The 20728-nt window shown below is 35.4% G+C and overlaps 1 protein-coding gene across 6 annotated transcripts in view; it reads right to left on the reverse strand.

Moving 5' to 3' along the window:
• Window positions 1–20440, reverse strand: part of LOC149796151 (uncharacterized) — a 46683-nt gene extending 26243 nt beyond the window's left edge. Inside the window, exons 1-3 of one of the 6 annotated variants that reach the window (XM_089966080.1) lie at window positions 20420–20440; window positions 12492–13302; window positions 7923–7988 (exon numbers count right to left, since the gene is read on the reverse strand). In XM_089966080.1, the coding sequence (XP_089822206.1) occupies window positions 7923–7988; window positions 12492–13302 (877 nt within the window). In that variant the 5' untranslated portion in view covers window positions 20420–20440. Of the gene's footprint in view, window positions 1–7922; window positions 7989–9089; window positions 9228–12491; window positions 13303–15790; window positions 15981–16866; window positions 17204–20419 lie in introns of those variants that run through there. The other 5 variants (XM_089966079.1, XM_089966082.1, XM_089966083.1 and 2 more) reach the window with 5 other exon arrangements.
• Between the last annotated feature and the right edge of the window lie 288 nt (window positions 20441–20728).

Consider the following 20728-nt stretch of genomic DNA (forward strand, 5'->3'; position numbering starts at 1 on the left):
CCGAGTTTTTAGGACTCGCGAATGATCTGCGGATAGTTGTGCAACCCCTTCCCTCCCCGATGGACCATAGTCTAACATACTAATTGAATCTGCCACGTTTTTATAGTCCTATCAGATGTTACGTTTGGCCTTAGTCCAAAGCAGCTGTGAAAAAGAGCACAATAAGAAACTGTTGCGGAATCACATTGAGGCTTTTTCCTATGAAGTTAACTTGAAGTCCACGTGTTGGTGAACCCAACCACAACCTAATCAGCTCAAGGCAGCCAAACAAAATAATTATTTGGTGACATTAAAATTATCTAAGTCAGAGATGACAAAAATGCAAAAATCCGTGGAATTGTTCCATTCCATGCGTCCATTTCAGCGTTGATGGCGGTTGAGGTTTCAGCGGTTGCAAAGCAGGTCTACAAAAGCGGTCGATGAAAAAAGTCTTAGACTGGAAGGGACGACTCGTAGAATATACTCAGGCAAAAGTCTTCGACTACTCAGTACGACTCGCACAAGGCCTCGCCGTTGACCAGTTTTTATTTACTTGCTATGATAAAGTCAGACATGCATTTCCTATGTGTCTTTATGCGGGATGAGCTTGCATCGATAATTCTCCGCACGATGGAAACCGGGATTATCAACCTGGATTCACCAACATGATCTGGGGATCAATGGGTCGCATACATGATAACCCCTTGACATATTTTAAATGTTGACTAGTACGGGTTTGCACAATCACTTAAGGTTGTTATTATTTCCATGGTGGCTTGACCACTGGACGACAGAGTCGTCTGCTGCTGTTTTCTTCAACGCTGACCTTGCATACTCGGCAGGACGGCTTCATATGCAGACATCTTGCTGTTGGAGCACTACACACACTTGAGGGTTCACCAAAACCACGCGTGTTTGTTGATTTTATATTATCACTTAGAAGTGCGCTTAAGAGTACATGAAATGCCTATTAACAATTACGATGCTACAGCGCAAGGACCGAACGCGACTATGGTGTGGATCTGACCGGGGTTTCATAACGCAAATTTGATCAGGTTTCCAGCTGGTTGTTGCAGACATCAAAACAGGCGAGCTTGTGATTTTCCAAGATCAAACTGGAGAACTTAGAACATCTAACGTGAACATTCAAGGTGTTCTATTTGAAGCTGTGAAAATGGCTTTGATAGATCTAAACGTCATCTCTTAAACATGCGCTTGTCAGGAAGATGCTTATTTATAATAACCGGAAGTAAAGGTACTCGGGATTAAATCGTAATGTTCATAAATAATGAACGACATCTTGGCTTTTTTGTTACCAAAATCACGTATCGACTAACATAGTCATGATTTTCGTTGTTAATTTTTCACATATGTATTATCAACATCAAAGATGAAATTTGGTTTGAAGTAATCAACATCTATCCGGAATGGCACTTAGCCGCCTTTCGCATTTGTATTTCAGATTTGTTATTACAAATACGTGATAGACTCTGAACCTAGTGATGATAGTGCGGAATTAGAATAGACAACTAAAGGTAACATCAACAGGTTGGACCAGTTGAAAGCGGATGCTAACATGAATACCAATTATGTTATACTTGTCAACGAGTATATGCATGATAACGAGGTTATAAGACCCTTACCGGTAGATACGTTCATTCATAGTAAAAATGTGGGCAAGATAGAAATCGACAGTAGGAACCACCTTGATGTACTGCTACCAAATCGAAGCCAGCTTGGAGTCATAGCATTAGCACGCGAAAACTCCCGGCAAAACGAAACGTCACCGTCAGGCTCAAATTCAGCCAAAGTTTCTACAAGGATCAATTGAAATTCACTGCTGAATCGACCCTGGTTACATTCCCTAGCGATTATATTAAACCGAACATTGACTTTACTGTAACACCATGGATGATTTTATTATGGATGTTTGTATTCTGTGTGAGTGTGAGTGTGAAAGCCATGCATATGATAAACTCAAGGTGATAATTACTTCATACATTCCTGTACAAGAATATGTATGTGTAAAATTTCTGCTGTTTTCATGGATAATAACATAAAAATTATATCTATTAATGTTAGAGGCCTGCAAGGTTCAGTCTTAAAACGAAGGGATATTTTCCACTGGGTAAAACAAAAGAATGTATCTATAATATGCTTGCAAGAAACTCATAGTACAAAGAACGATGAAATATATTGGGCAGCTGAATGGGGATACAAATGTATATTTAGCCACTGCTCTAGTAAGAGTGCTGGGGTTGCAATATTTTTTAGAAATACTTTTGAATTTATAATCCATAGAGAAAGATGTGACAGTCAAGGGAGATTTATTATTTTAGATATTACAATTAATGGCAACAGAATAACCCTCGTGAATTTGTATGGTTATAATGATGATAATCCTAGCTTTTTTAGAAAGTTAAAGGAGGAGACTTTATTTTTTGAGAACTCATCAATTATAGTGTGCGGAGACTGGAATACTGTTCAAGACTTAGATTTGGATACTTATAATATTTTACATGACAAACACCAACAGTCTAGGGCAGCGATTCAAGACCTGAAAAACGAATTGGAATTAATTGATCCCTGGCGAAATTCCAACCAAGACTTAAAGATGTATACCTGGAGGCAAAAATCTCCCTTGAAACAAAGTAGACTAGATTACTTTCTTGTATCGGATGACATTCATATGAATACAGCTGATGCATGTATCTTACCAGGGTACAAGACTGATCATTCAGCTATTGTTTTGAGTGTGGCGTTTTCAACGTTTCCAAGGGGGAAAGGATATTGGAAATTTAATAACCAACTGTTGAGGAACACTGAGTATACTGATTTGGTCAAAAAGTGTATAACTGACACTGTAAATGAATATTATGTAGGGGGAAATAAAGATGACTCTCTCCATGTTTCTCTTTCCTGTAACGACCAAATGTTCTTTGAAATTTTGAAAATGAAAATAAGATCTGAAACTATATGTTATTCTATTAGGAAATCAAAAGAGAAACGGGAAAAATTAAAGAAAATTGAGCAGGAAATAATAGAAATTCAGGGGGGACTGTCGAATAACATAAATGAGGAAATTCTGGAAAAATTAGAGAGAAAAAAAGCAGAATTAGAGGAATCTAGGAAAAAATACATAGAAGGTGTTATATTAAGATCTAAAGCTAGATGGTATGAATTTGGGGAAAAAAGCACAAAGTACTTTTTAAATCTTGAAAAAAGAAACTATGTTAATAAGACAATAAAGGAAATTATTTTAGATGATGGGACAAATATATCTGACCAAATAGATATTTTAGAAGCACAAAAACAGTTTTATATGGAATTGTTCAAAAGTAGAATAGCTCAGCTTGATGACGAGGCTACTCAAGAAACTCGAAATAGATTTTTTGATCACAATATTAAACTTAGTCGAGAGGAAAGAGAATCATGCGAGGGTCTGCTTACAATTAATGAATTCGGTATGTCTCTAAAACGGATGGAAAATGGAAAAAGTTCTGGCTCGGATGGATTCACTGTAGAGTTCTATAAATTCTTTTGGAAGTCTCTGGGGGGATTTATATGTAGATCAATAAATTACGGATATACTGTAGGAAAACTTTCAGATTTTCAGACTCAAGGAGTCATCACATGTCTACCAAAGGAGGAAAAAGACAGAAGATATTTTAAAAACTGGAGACCTATATCACTTTTAAATACTGATTATAAGATTGCTTCGGGAGCAATTGCAGCTAGGATTGAAAAGGTTCTTCCATCAATAATCAGCGATACTCAGAAAGGATATATGAAGGGTAGATTCATTGGAGAAAACACCAGACTATTATATGATATCATGGACCAACTTGAGAATGAAAACAGATATGGTTTATTATTGTTAATGGATTTCGAAAAAGCCTTTGACTCAATTAACTGGATCTTTGTGGAAGAAGCTCTACAATCTTTTAATTTTGGTGATTCCGTTTGTAAGTGGTTTAAACTGTTTTGTAATGACTCTAATAGTTGTGTTATAAATAATGGACATATGTCATCTTTTTTTAGACTTGAAAGAGGATGTCGTCAAGGAGATCCCCTTGCACCTTATTTGTTTATCATTGGGGTTGAGATTTTAGCTATAACTTTAAAGCAAAACGTGGATGTACGGGGAGTAATCTTTGACGCCAGTGAATATAAATTGGGTCAGTATGCCGATGACACTTTTATTCTTCTTGATGGATCTAGTTTTTCTCTTGAAGCAACTATGAATATCTTGCAAGGTTTCTCTCTATTATCGGGACTTAAATGTAACATAACAAAAACAAAAGCTATTTGGATTGGAAACAGGAAATTTTCTAATGAAAGAATATGTCCCGAAATGGGCCTAATTTGGTCCTCTTCGAACTTTACACTCCTTGGCATAGAATTTTCTCCAGATTTACAACAGATGGTGGAAATTAATTATATGAAGAAACTAACAAAGGCAAAACGAATACTGGCAAGCTGGAGTCAAAGACATCTGTCAATAGTTGGTAAAGTAATTGTTGTAAAGACTCTTGTTCTGCCCATATTCATACATCTTTTTTCAGCACTTCCTAACCCATCAGCAAAAGTTGAAGCAGAACTAAATCGCATGTTATTTAAATTTGTATGGGGTGGAAAAGTAGAGAGAATAAAACGTGATATACTAGTTTCCCCAGAAAACGAGGGAGGACTAAATATGATACACATATTTTCATTCATTAGGTATATTAAGATAAGATGGGTTAAAAGATTGCTGGAAAAGGAAGATGGAACGTGGCAGAACTTAGTCAATACAACTATACTCAGAAATAAAAAGGATATTTGGAATTTAGGGAGAAGGAAATTAGAAGAATTTAGTAAGTTCATTAAAAACAGTTTTTGGAGAGATGTAATTTTGGCAGTATCTAAATGGAAAGAAGAACCGCAAAGTCCTAACGAGTATCTATCCATGAGTATTTTAAATTTTGTCCCCCCTAAAATGATTTATCAATACAAATCCTGGACAGAAGCTGGTTTTGAAATTCTGAACGATCTAGTAGATGACCACGGTAATTTAATACCTTTTGAGATAATAAAACAAAAAACTGGAAGCGATGATTTCTTGAAATACTTCTCCTTAATATCCAGAATTCCTAAAGCATGGAAAGATGCCATAAAAAACCATCTAGTACATAATAATTTTGATAAGCAGGAGGATAAAATAACGAACTTGCGAAAACAAGATTCACTCAAGTATGTTTACAAAGATCTTTTACAGGAAACTAAAAGGCAACACACTGCGAAGCAAGAAGCTTGGATGCAAGTATTTAATAAAAATATAAGTAGTGAGGAGTGGTCTGATATATACAGCCGGGCAAAACGCTGTACCAAGGATACCAAGTTGATCTCTTTTAACTTTAAATTAATCCATAGAATAATCGCTACTAATGATTTTCTTAAAAGAATTAACATATTTGATGACAACAAATGTACTTTCTGTAAGAGTGAAACTGAAAGTATTCAGCATCTCTTTTATGACTGCAGTATTACTTCACAGTTTTGGTACCGTTTTATTGAAGATTTTGCACCTTTTTGCCCAAATATTGTACATCTGTCCAAAAAAGAAACATTTTTAGGAAGTGAACAACTGGACAGTTTGGGTAATTTTCTGCTTATTTTGGCAAAATATTATATTTATACTTGCAGATTCAATATGAAAAATCCTTCTATTTTTGCCTTTAAGCAAATAGTTGCAATGCATAAGAACATTGAAAAATACAATGCTAAGGTAAATAAAAAAGAGGACCAATTTCTTCAAAAATGGACCTCAACAATGAACATTTAACTTGTCTCTGTCTTGATGGTAAACAGGAACAAAATATTGTAATATCACAAAGGCCATGTCGCCTAGATTGTGTGCCATATGCATGTGTATATGCATGCGTGTGTGTGTGTGTGTGTGTTTTCTTTTTTACTTTCTCTGTAGATTATATTTATTATCCCTAGATTATCTGATAACCAGAAATGTTTGATTGTAAGGTGACCCTGGGATGGTTCCCCGACCCATTGGTCAACCTATTACGGGGTTAATAAAAAAAAAAAAAAAAAAAAAAAAAAAAAAAAAAAAAATTGACTTTACAAAGAAGATAAAGATCGGGATTGTTATTCAACAATGACGCTCTCGTCCACGTAACAGTTCTTGGACGAAAACGATCGTGCGAGGAACAAGGCAAATGCGTAATAGTTGTGTCTTTAGATGTGCGTGGTATCAAAGACCTTGAATGGAGAATTTAGTATTCACCAGATGATATTTTCTATGATAGTAAAACGGTTGTACCAGTAAATAAAAACGCTTGGTCGCATCACTTGATTACAATTGACAAACGCCCTTTTAAAGACGAATGTAACCCCTTAATTAACTCTAATAATTTATTTTGTCTACATGTTCTTTCTTTAATTACACTCACCCACCATAATCGGAGCTAAGGCCAAAATACAACATGTTTCATAAGCTTAACATTTATGGAGGTGACTTAAACTTGGCGAGAGGACACGTACAATAATGGTTAGACTATAGCTAAATTTAAACGAGACACGTACAATAATGGATAGACTATAACTAAATTTAAACGAGACACGTACAATAATGGTTAGACTATAGCTAAATTTAAACGAGACACGTACAATAATGGATAGACTATAACGAAATTTAAACGAGACACGTACAATAATGGATAGACTATAACGAAATTTAAACTAGAGGACACGTACAATAATGGATAGACTATAACTAAATTTAAACGAGACACGTACAATAATGGATAGATTATAACTAAATTTAAACGAGAGAGGACACGTACAATAATGGATAGACTATAACTAAATTTAAACGAGACACGTACAATAATGGATAGATTATAACTAGATTTAAACGAGAGAGGATACGTACAATAATGGATAGACTATAACTAAATTTAAACGAGAGAGGACACATACAATAATGGATAGACTATAACTAAATTTAAACGAGACACGTACAATAATGGATAGATTGTAACGAAATTTAAACGAGACACGTACAATAATGGATAGACTATAACTAAATTTAAACGAGACAATATACATTCTTAAGACCTTTTTAATTTTCGGATTTTTCATAAAACATCTAAACAGAAAAGATAAAACAAATGAATCGCACAAAATATATTCTACTCTTCAGATCTTTGGGGGAAGTTTGTTAAGATATCTAAAAGTTTAAAATTTGCAAATTTGCAAATTTGAAGAATGAAATCTAAAAATGTTAACGCTAAAAAATTAGAATTTGACCCAGTATCTAAAAGCTAAACATTTATATATCAGACTGACCAAAAATTCTAAAAATCTTCACGCTGAAATTTTTTTGTTTTGAATTTTGATCTGTATCAAAAACAGTTTTAAAATTTAAATTACCAAGTAATACACATACCTATATAGATACACTGATGGGTTTATGTGTTTTGTGTTTTGCTCCAGAAATCAGTGTGTGAATAACAGATGGATGGATGGATGGACTGGCTGATGGAGAAGTAGGTAAAATATTAAAGAGGAAGTACTAAAAGCAAAGGGTACATACAGGCCAAAATAAAGATAAATGGAGATATATTTAATGATATTGGGGACTTTATCTGGAAACGAAAGTCTGAATGATGGACGAATGAAGTGACAAAAGGACGAAAACGTTGTAAATATTGAAATGAAGAATTGTATACCGAATTTCAAGGAGATTTTGTAAACGGTTTGGGGGCTTTTGCCCCGAAAACGAAAGCGTGGATAATGGATGGATAGATAAAAGAGACAATGGACAAATAATTTAAAGTACTGAAACTGAAGAAATTGTGAATATAAAAAGTACATTCGGACATGTCGATTCAGCAGTATTGCTGTATTAATAGAAGTTGGGATTTTGTTCAGCACGAAGAGCTTACGTGTGCTTCTGATGCCTCCTGTCTGCATCGACATAACTCTCATGTCTCCCTGGTAACGTCTTGGACCTGACAAACAAAATTGAAACATAATACATCCATGAAAGTCGATTCAGTCGTAAAGGTAATAGTATATAATATCATATTAAGTTTATTTATTTATTAATTTATGTTTACCGATAATCACAACTCATTCGTATTCACTGAGTTGCTTAAGAGCGTGATATTCCTAAGACTGTTTCCTGTCTTTCAAAATAGCTGAACTTATTATTTACTGGCTATCCAAAAGGAAATGGAAAAAATGGACAGCAATAGCCACATTAAAAAGCAATTTCCAAGACAGAGGACATTCGGTATTGTGATTACCCCGATAAAACATGCATTTTTTTTATATCGACCCCGATTAAAGAGAACGAGGCAGAGCAGGTAAAGAAGTCATTTATTGGTTCATCCGTTAAGTGTTTCAAGACATCACCATATGAAAGACTGTTTAGTGCAGAGACAATCGGAGTGAACTACCTTGCATGGTGATTCACAACTGAAGATAATATACTCGTCTGGCCAGGATTCCATTCGGCAACCTACTGTTTGTGAGTTTGGCGCCTAACCGTTATGCCTACTATGCAGACCCATGCAATATACTTTAATTTTAGTCACTCAAAACAGCGTGAAGATCAAAGTGAATTCTTCTGATCTTATACGTCTTAGGACACTAAAACATGTACATTGTTGATATGTGTAGCTAATAGGAAGGAAAAGTTCTTTGGCATTAGATAAATTATTAAAAATAAGCAGACATAACAAAGAATATTGTCTTTCATTGTGGAAATTAGGTCCCATTTAATGGCGAATGAATAGAGACGCACATATTAAACGACAACGTTCAGTATTTCATGAAACAAATTCGCCTAGAATGAAGCCATAACGTAAACGAGATTCCATTAGTAACTTGAGATTTGCAATACTAATAATTATTCTGTATTAAATTACCCTTTTTAATGTGTGTAGAAAGTGACTGGTGTTACAAATTCGAGCTTTAGAAATAATCATGAGGTATCGTATGACCAGTGTAAAGAGTTTCAGTATCAAAATATAACATACAAAACATAAAAGATAAACTTTTAAATTATAAATTAAAACGAAACAAAATTGAATTTAAAGTTTACTTACTCATCATAAGGTCATATTCATCCATGGTGATAATGCCTAATTTAACTTTTACCGTTTAAATATACCATTCACCTAAGTGTGTGGAACTGGTTTGGCACAGGTAAGCTAGGATTGCTACTACTTTGTATACGCAAGAAACGACAACTGATATTGTGCCTAAATACAGAATTACAACGTTGCCGACTAAGTATCGACTTTCATTTGTTGGTAATCAATCGAATTATTTACTTTACACATTAAAGAAAATTTTGCCAATGAAAAGTTAATCAGCAGGGCAAGTATAATCAAATAACTTATTGATAAACTGTAGATATATGTAAGTTTATTTATTAGCTCTCTGAAGCTGTAAATTGTATTCATCTGCAGAATGCTATTATAACACACAGTGCTGTTTTCTGTTCTGGCTTTCATTCTGCTTTCTATCGGATAAAATAACAATCTTCATTGCTGAGCAGATCCAGGGGCTCCCACATTTTTATTTTCGTAGTGGGGGAACATGTAGTGGTCAGCTATTAATGTAGGCCAAAACATTAGAGGTGAAATCCGGGGTTGCCCAATATGTAGGCGCCCGCGAGCAATCTCCATGAACAACATGACTTCGATAACATGTTACTGACGAGAAAATTTTGGGGCCTCTATGCACAATGTCACTCCATTTGGATTTTTATTTCTATTCGATCAGGGACAAAGGGTTACGAGGGATAAACATCAATTCACTCTCCACTTTCAAAAAGAGACCAGTGCATATATTGTATTAGGACTGGTTGGTTGTATGACTATAATAGTAGAATTAAAAACGGACATAAAACGAGCTAGAAATCACTCAGGATTGCACGACATTTCGAACATGCTCGTCGCAAAATGAGACTCGGATTTAAATTGACGCATTTATTTACAAAGATGAACATTTTATGCCTGAAATAAACCCAAGTACCCCGTTCATAACTCAATTTGCATCACATAATGTAGTGTGTAAGCAGCAATCCTTTTATCATAAAGACAGCCTAGGAAAATAAAAGTCAAACAAGAAAATAAATAAAAATCTACAACAACAACAAAAATATTTTTCTGACTGAGATTTTAAGAAAACGATCCTAACAAACATCAAATATATTTTATGATAGACGCCAGATTACCAAAGTATTCACCATTGCAATTGGTGTTTGCGATTTCCTTTGAAATAGTTCCCAACGTAGGACTCAATCGCAGCTTCTCAATCAATCCTACAAATCATATATCGAATGTATGCCGATAACTGCTACTCCAACCAAACTATTTCTGCATTTGGACCACATAGGCGTAGGACTGACAGAGAGTTACAAATGCATTTTTAATCAAATGGCAGAAATAGCCGAGATGGTCAGAATACATTACGGTTTCTTTTTTTTTTCCAAAGAAATTTCCAACTAATAAAATGTCTGTTTTCTGCAAATTACTATGCCGACATACCTCTGAGGCATCTTTCTGTTGGACCGAAATAGCAGAGATGATACTAATGAATGGGACTCAATCGGCGTCTAAGATCACTTTACGTTAATTCCGAGTGGATCTATTGAGATTATGAACTTCTGAGAGATTGTTAGGTATAAGGTGAAGTTGTTTACATTTGCAGCATGCACAACGATGCGAATATTGGCATACCTCTATGTGGCTTTCAAGTACTGTAGCTGAAATTTCTTTGGATATTGGACTTGTCGAAACTGTACACGATCTAAGCACACAACTAACCAAAATGACTTCTGCCATGTAGTCAAAGAGTCAGCCTGAATTAGTCTAAAATATACTACCTTTTGTAGTTATTAAAATACAGAAAACAGATTTTACCAGACAAGACAATACCAGCTTTTGAAAGTGCAATTAATTAATTACCATATATATATATATATATATATATATATATATATATATATATATATATATATATATATATATATATATATATATATATATATATATAAACAAAAACATTTTCTAAGATATACAATATATTTTTTCAAACAGCCAGTATAACCAGAAAAGAAACCCAGGGAAATTGATTTCTTGAAAAATCTAACCTAATGCAAAATATGAAACTGTAGAGCGCCACCATAAGCCAATTATTTTTCTTACTTTCATAGCATCATAAATTATGTTCTCAACAAAATGGCACATTAACAGTGATGTTACGCATGAAAATAAGCTCATTGTGTTTATTTTGCTCTTGCTTACACAGTACATTTTAAGGAAGTATTGTGTGTATGTGTGTGTAATGACCTTAATTATGGGAAAATTAGAAGTTTTAGAACATAGGAGTAAAGTCCATTTAAATTCAACTGTTGCAGTAAGTGAAAGAAAAACATAGTGATAATGTTTCTTTTCATTCATTTCTAATAAAATTAAGAAATAAATGATGACGAAGCAAATTCGCTTCTTCCATATTTAGTGTTAGAACAGTAAGCAAACAATTTTTGTGGCAAGTTCCATATTCCTGTCTTTCAGCATTACATTGGTTGCCATGTTGAAACAACGCAATGTGCATTTTTAAAATAGCTCACTTTTGATCATAAGAAGAGGGGGCGGGGATGGACTTGTGTGGGACTTTGCTACTAATAATTACTGCTCTGCTGGTGAATAGCATGAGAATTATTCAAAAGGACTATTTTGATGCTTGCGACTTAAATGTTTCAGCCTTATAACAAAAATAATGTCATATACTAATAACACCTATAGATATTATGAACTTCTAGAGAGTGACAGGTATAAGGTTGACTTGTTTACATTGCAAAATGCCCAGTGAAAAGAACGCTGGCATACCTCATGTACTCTGGCTGAAATTCCTTTGGATATTGCACTTGTAGAAAGTGAACGCGATCTAAGCAAACAGCTACCCAAAACGACTTTTCCCATGTGGTAATAAAACAAGCCTTAATTAGTCTAAAGCACACTTTATTTTACATTTATTAACAATGGGGAAACGAAGTTTGCTCGACTAGAAAATATAGTTTCTGAAAGCACAATAAATTAATAAGAAAATATACGAAATGTCAACAAGTTATCGGCTCTTTTTTTACAATTTACCTCTGAAGTCCAGGAACTGAAATTGACTAAGCGATGCTAGAAGTTTTTTGATAGGCACAAATCTGAAGTAAGGCCAGCTGTATACTCTACAGCCAGTATAACACCCATCATTCAAACACCAAAATAAAGGGAATTAAAAGTCATTTTAACAATACCTAGTCTTTTTTAAATAGCCAGTAAAACCAGTGAGGAGACCCGGGGAAATTCTTTTTTAAAAAAATCTAAGCTATGCAAATTCGAAACTGTAGAGCGCCATCTTAAGCGACGAAATATGTGGGTCTTGTTTAGGAGATCGAACTAATTAGTACGGGAACGCCACCAGAAGTGACAGACATGAGTACTTACTCTGAGTCCTGTTTGTTATTGTTGGCGACGTCATGGACCTTCTGGGAGACATATGTCTCTCCGACGATCTGGAGGAAAAGGGGCGTTCCGTTAAGCTTGTTTGCTTTTTTTCTGACAGCGTAGTACGAGATGGCTTTGAAGATAAGTTTCCAGCAGGAGGTTGTGAGGTCTTTGAAAAATATTTAGGATTAGCGTTCTGACTTTGCTTCTCCTCATCATGTGAAAGAAACTGGTCACACACGTTTTCGTCATTATCACAAGAGTCATCACTTTCATCATAAATAATTCCTACCCTTGGCCCGTTATTGTATGTATTTCCAGACGAATCAAATGCCCCCGAAACAGACCCAAAGGGCGATATAACGTCAATGGGAGCAATGTCAAGATGAACGTCAATATTACCCAACCAAGCAGGCACTTTTTGAGCTGTCGTCTGTTGTCTAAGGGGTTCCTGAAGCAAGAACTCAGAACAATTTGGTTGCAACGATTCCTTTTCTGAGTATTTGTATTGGATCGTTTCTTCCACGCGTTTGTCTTGAATTGCTGTCGATGTTGTATGTTGTGTTGGGTGCCCTGTTGGCCTGAAGATTTTTGGATGACTTCTTGTACTAGTTGGAAGAGTTTTACTGCAGATTTCCGTTCGTGATGCCAGTGACGTTATACTCAACGTTAACGACGGATGTCTGATGAACCTCTCTGACTGAAGGCAATGTCGTTCACGTCTTCCTGGTCGACGCTCACGTCTGGCGTTTGGCCGTTCTCTGAAACTTGCATGATGTTCAAAGGAAACGTTCATGTTGTTGTTTGTCATCTGTGAGAAATCGATTGAAAGCCATATAAACATCTAGCAGAGGACAAGAGTCCGAGAATAGGTTTTGCAATATTATTTAAAGTCTTGAACATTATTAATTACATTAACTTTATGGAATTATTTTAATGTTACAGGGGACCAAATCATCTATACTGTATAAATTCATAATCTGTAAATTGTCGTTTTCAGTCTGTGATCGGCACAGGGGAATAATCAACACTCTGCATTGTGCCCGTACAATCGAAAAAATGCAGTTTCATCATAACCAAATACATTTCCGCTGAAGTTATAATTTTGATTGTGTCCTGCAACAGGATTTCATATCTTTACCAACAAGCACTAACTGTAAACAGAGATGATGAAATTAGACTTCTATTAAGGCCTATACAATCATTATTACATGTTAGCATCGATGCATTTTGTGTTTTCATTCTAGTAATGCTGTGCTGACGCAAGATTTGTAGTTATGTAATTCTGACTGACACCATGAACAGTAATGATTAAATTTGTTCCTTCTGTATATTTTCCTGACAATTTCTACATTCGTTTCGGTCTAAATATACATTGACTGGCATATGTGGCTTGGTTCATACAATGCAGATAAAGCAACAACGTAAACTGCATGGTGACTGTAAAGATTACAACATTAATTACATGGTGGTTGTAAATATTATAACATTAATTACATGGTGACTGTAAAGATTACAACATTAATTACATGGTGGTTGTAAATATTATAACATAAGTTACATGGTGTTTGCAAATATTACAACGTCAATTACATGGTGGATGTAAAGATTATAACGTAAGTTACACGGTAAATGTAAAGATTATAATGTACATTATGGTTGTAAATATTGCAAAGTAAGATACATGTGACTATACAGATTACAACGTTAATTACATGGTGACTGTAAAGATTACAAAATAAGTAATGGTTACTGTAAATATTATAAAGTAAGTTACCTGGTGGTTATTAAATATTACAAAGTAAGTTACGAGACGACTGTAAATATTTCAAAGTAAGTTACATGGTGACTAAAGATTTAGTAGACCTCATGGACATCAAAGTTAAGTACGTGCACTACACAGTCTTCACCACAGTCTTAGTACGAACTCATAGTCACAGATTGGGAACCCTCGATATATTGTTTGACATCGTGGCCAAATATCAATGCTGCATTTGTAATTTAAGGCAACACAATTACACAAGATTTTGGTCTCTTCTCCTACAGATAATAACCTCGTGTGATATGCGTATATATTGGTTGGATTCGTCGCTCGAACGTGGATTTATTGTTATTGTTGTTGTTGGTTTTAACGGAACCTCTCTCTCTCTCTCTCTCTCTCTCTCTCTCTCTATATATATATATATATATATATATATATATATATATATATATATATATATATATATATATATATATAATGGGAGCTAACTGCCTTTTCCAAAATAACAGTAAGCAGTAGACCCGGTCATTGACCTCTTGGTTTGCGAGTAAAATGTTCTGATAGCTGAGCTGTTGCGATTGTCGCTGGAACGTCGTGTGCTATAGTCTCATTAGAATGATTAACAATTTACTGCAATCAAGCAAAGTCTGGCACAATTATAACATCATAACCCTAGCAACGATTTGATAGTCATTCACACAGCTTGCAAACGCAATTTGTCTATTTAAAAATGTACCGGCGACATACATCGACATGTAAATGGCACTTTAACTCAACTTCCCTGTGGGCTTAGAAGAGCGGAAAAGATAGCACAGGAAACTAAATTTGTATCATTTTCAATTTATTAATTCAATGTTAAATTAGAGGTAGTCTTTTCAAAGACCGGCAAATCTATTCCAGATATAGCTTGAAACAGACTATATCGGACTTATTGAAACGGACTATTATGGGATTACTGAAACGGACGATATCAGGCTTACTGAAATGGACTATATCGGATTTACTGAAATGGACTATATCGGGCTTACTGAAACAGACTATATCAAACTTACTGTAACGTACTATATCGGGCTTACACTGCGTGAGAGAATGTCTGTTTGACAGACAGTGGCTCCATATTTTGCATTACATGTTCGCAGCATTTAGCCGTTAACTAGTCCGGCCACCCGTTTTATTATTTCAGGAAGAAAAAAGAAAAAAACGAAACATTTACGGATTTTTGAGGGCTTCTGCGAAATTACATGCACATCAGATGGAGAGTCGTAAATTAATGCATAAGAATTACAAAATGAACCGTCAAGGAAAATGATACATGGGACATGCAGAATTTTGAGTTCAACACTCTCTTGTATGGAATATTAAATGCTTCGTGCAAAATCGTTTTCAGATCTATTTTTAGTCTGTTGATGTTACCCTTTGTTGTCGGTCTTAATCACTTCTTGGAACCAATACAAGGTATGGTTGACGATTTGGGTGATCATATCGAATTGTATCAAATATCTACTGTGGTATTTAGATTAATATACCCTTTTCATACTTTGTATGTTACAGGTGAACATCTGAGCATCCGAGGCGGACGCTCTAACCACCAAAAATGGTACTAGCAGCTGCCTCAGCATTGAAAGGTTAGGACTGGTCGGCCTGGGGTCAGGATAATGTTGACCTGGTATGACATGTCTGCTGCATTATGCCCCATTGCTAGACATCACTATAAACTGCCACACTGCAGACATCGTACCGAAATGGCTGAAAAATTGCTAAAGCTACGTTAAAAATCCAAATCACACACTCATTCAGGTGAACAACACTTAATGGGGCTACAAATGACGGCGAAATGTCATGTAGGGTAAATGACCTAGACATCCGAATATATGAAACTCATTTCACCACGCTATTCTACTCTACCCAGTGGCGTCACTAGGGTTGGTGTCACCCAGTGCGGTAACTCATGATGTCACCCCCATGGACCTCCTTCCAGCACAAAAATTCTAAATTTTTATAGACTGTCATGTACAGTAACTCATGGTGTCACCCCCATGGAACACTTCCTGCACAAAAGTCGAAAATTTTATACACAGTCATTTGGGTGTCACCCCCTCTGATGGTGTCACCCGGTGCGGTCCGCACCCCCCCCCCCCACCCCCCAGTGACGCCACTGACTCTACCGTCAAACAAATGAGTATTTCTATGTATGCAGGATGAGAATGTAATTCTTGAGAATATTGCTAAAGACATGTTGCAAATATTACATGACTATTCATGTACGAAGAACGATGAATGCGTTCCGATTCCTTGTCAGTATCATATTGCAATGGACGGCAACATACGGCACGCGTGCCACAAAGTGGCACGTCAAGAAGTTTTGTGGCACGCGAAGGGCAGCCAAAAAAGCCTCGATTTTAAGTGTTACTCTCTTACTGGTGGCACGCGCTCGTTCATTTTGTAATTAATCCAGAAAAAGTGGCACGCTCTGCAACATAGGTTGCCGACCCCTGTCCTATAGTATTCAATGACATCATCAAACCCTCCTTACCAGACGAATAATGCACACTCATCCGATGGCTCTAATTTAAAACTTCAACAAAAGAAAGAAATAACGAGAAAAGAACTTACCCGCTGTAGGTCCTGTGCTTTGAAATGTGTTGTCAACACATTTTAAAAAGCTTAATCCCATAACACCCCATATATTTTTTACTATTGAAAACACCCGAAGCATTATCTAAAACAACCATTGCTATTATTACAAACTTACATGTATAAAGCCCCGCAGGTGATTTTAGATTTCGATAAGTAGACCTGTGACAAAACTTACATCCTGCTTTGTTATTGGATCAATCGGTTTAGAGTCATGTATTAAAATCAATAACATGAATGAGCCATTTTTCAACACACACGCCGGGTATTTTCCCCATATCTCTGCCTACGTTGTGACCTGTGTATCAACAACCGCGCGAATGGTACAGTACATACACACTTCGGAACTGTTGACAGGTAACTGATGAGCAAGTTCGTTCTTGACAGCAACCTTAGCATTGAACGATACAGCTCATACTGGCGGAGAAGTGGGGTTGGGGTGGTAGTGATGGGTAGGGGAAAGGATGCCGGTGTTTAATAAAGGTATGACCAAGAGGTCCATCAGTCTGGGTGTGGGTGATGAGTATGTGTTATGGGCAGTGCAACATCGTGGGACACACACACATACACAGAACAGTTAAAAGAAAGGCGTGGGAAAACAGTTATGTAGTCAACGCAACAGACACGCACACACGCGCGCTTGCGCTTAGAACAGTAAGTGTTTACACATGACACAGAGAAGCATATTTGTGAAAAGATATTAAAATTAAAAAGGCAGAATAAAAGTAGGGAATTACCAACATTTCTCAAATTAGCCCCATAAGCTCAGTAACCATATGTTTTAAGGATTTCATATGTTACCTATATCTTGTATTTTTATACATGTTACTTAATTTTAAGATCCTTACATGTTCTATTTTATCTTGTACTTCGTTTATGTATTTGTTTATAAGGGGGTCTTTTCCTCCATTTTGTGAAATCCATTTTTTTATAGATATTTCGAACTTTATCTTTGGGTGGCATCATATCATTGGCGTGATAACGTGTGTAAAACAGATAGGGCTACATGCATTTTGTCGCTCTACATTCTACAGTTATGTATATTTGAGTTTATTTATATTTTATTTAATTAAATTATTTGTTTGTTGGCTTTAATTTTTTTAAAAAATTATATTTCATGCTATTGTAATGTAACTTTTTTTTACTGGTTTGACCTTTTCCAGAAATTCAGTTTAGTTCTATTTGACCTGACTGTTTTTGACGTAAACAATTTTATAGAAACACTGTATATAATGTTGACCTAGTTCCTGACTTTGATTCAGAATCAGTAAAGGGTTCTTGTAAACAACTTTAAAAAAATATTTTTCTTTTAAAAAAAATTCTTTTTCAGAGTAAAAATCATTGGTTTTAGTCAAGGCCATACTGGGAGTACGTGATCGTAAGCATGTAAGAAGTTTCATTGTTGTTCTAGAAGGGTGATCATGTGACCCTCATACGTGAATCTGTTTTGCGTCTTAAATTAATGTATAGCTGTTTTCTATAGATAATTTGGGCAGTCGGGCTTTAAACCATTGACACTTAAAGGTGTTTTGTTGTGACCAGTTTGAGTTGCATTTTTAATTTTTCTTCAAATTATAGATAATGTGCCTTTTGTTGGGATTATCTGGGTGGTATATATAATGTGCCTTTTGTATGGATTATCTGGGTGGTATAAACAATGTGCCTTTCTTTTGGATTATCTGGGTGGTATAGACAATGTGCCTTTTGTTTGGATTATCTGGGTGGTATAGACAATGTGCCTTTCTTTTGGATTATCTGGGTGGTATAGACAATGTGCCTTTTGTTTAGATTATCTGGGTGGTATAGGCAATGTGTCTTTTGTTTGGATTACATGGGTGGTATAGACAATGTGCCTTTTGTTGGGATTGTCTGGGTGATATAGACAATCTATCTTAAATTTGGATTTTCTGGGTGGTATTGAAAATGTGCCTTTTGTTTAGATTATCTGGGTAGTGTGTAGCTTTGTTTTTATAACGTGCTCTTGTTATGTGCCCCTGAGTCTCAAAGATCTTTTGTTGAACGTCTCCTAATTTTTGTAGATACGCTTCATCATTGAATGGTATTTAATGATAGGAAAACATCTGATATGTAGAATATATTGATGCGAGTCTAACCGTCTGTAATTCAGGTCGCTTTTGTGCAATCATCTCCTCTTACGGGTGGAGTTTCTAGCATATATTAAATCTGTCTTCCGTGAGTCTGAGGGGTGGAATGAAAGCCACTTATTAAACTGGAAAGACTCCTTTTGTACGTACACTTATGCTTTTTGACAACGAGTCTATATATTGACCCCTTTGTTGTAATTGCGTCAGATCTGTAAATATCTACGGCCAAACATAATGCAGATTTTGTAAAGTACTTACGTTTTGTGGTTTGTTTTATCTGTTTTGTGTAATCGTCCTTCTTAGCTTTGTGGGCTTGAGAAATAAATGAGTAAATTCCGAAAGCGCTTGTTCTGGTTTCACGCCAGTTTTGTTTGTCAGATAAATGTGTATTATTTCAAAGCCTCGGTAAAATAGTATTAGTGACTCAACAAATAGAACGTTAGTTTTTGAAATCATTCGAGCAAATTACCCCAGAAAAATCCGGTTAATTTTACTCTAACTTTAAAGGTGAATTATAAATCACAGAGAGAGAGAGAGAGAGAGAGAGAGAGAGATGACGATGATGATAGTACCGTTAATTTAGAAAGACCGAATTAGGGTAAGGAATATTGCCTACCGTGGAAGGAACATGTTGTTGCAGGATAACATGGTCATTAACTTCGTAGCGTTAAACTCATAATTATGATGGCGTTATCGCGCCTTTGAAAATTCCTTGTTTCGTACTTATTGGGAGGTAATCGGTAATATACTATCACATTTACGAAATATCTGTGCATTATGTTAAGTAGTTTCTACGCTGGACCTCTGTCTACTCCTTATGCAAATATGACTGCTTGTGTAATATTTAGTCCTGTTGCAGTTGTTACGACTCTTTGGTCACAAACTTAAGTAACAGAAAAGAAGTAAAACCAGCAAGTTTTGTAAAACTTAACAATTTAATTATTAAAGAGAAAAATTAAAAATGTGAGAGGAACTAACAGTATAATGAAGTGAATTCAAATTGGTCCTTATAAAGGTCTATGATAGTCCTAAAAGAATGAAAAGTCCCTCATAATTTTCAATAATGGAAATGAACTGGTCCTCTATGAACCGTGACGTAGTCAAGATGGCGTTGTCTAGAATTCTTTCGAATAATTTATAACAGTTCCAGAATAATAGTATTGTCCAAATAATGAGCACTTTCTAACACTACTGAACACTCCGAAGACATGTTTTTCTTCTCGAAAGATATCTAAGTAGAACATAAAATACCTCTGCAGACTTACAACAGGAACATTGAAAGTGTGAATGACTCCAGAAATCGGAATGAAACTAAATGCTTATTTTTCTCCTTATATACAACGTATATTGCGAATGTAGTTCGCAATAGGCCCATGTAACAACATACACTATTGATTTACGAAAAAAACTACGTATATTTACGTGACCTCACGCAACCAAATGGGAATCCACAGATTTCTTCTTAAAACATCCATATCCCATCAATAACTGAGAAACCACAGCATAAGCGTCATTTTAAGTCTCATTATTACGATTATTAATCTAATAGTCAACACGTACGTAAACATCTATTTATAGATCCTACGTAATTTGCGTTTTCAACAGAGCCACATTATGCACAGAATTTTTAGCAAAAGTATTGTTTACGACCATGAATAAAATTTACGAAAATTAAATAAAATCATATACCAGAAGTTACAGAAAATATAGAAATATATAACACAGTAAATACTTCA

Source organism: Sinohyriopsis cumingii, chromosome 7 (assembly GCF_028554795.1).
Source record: "Sinohyriopsis cumingii isolate HCF-2022 chromosome 7, ASM2855479v2, whole genome shotgun sequence".
In the NCBI taxonomy this organism is placed as follows: domain Eukaryota; kingdom Metazoa; phylum Mollusca; class Bivalvia; order Unionida; family Unionidae; genus Sinohyriopsis; species Sinohyriopsis cumingii.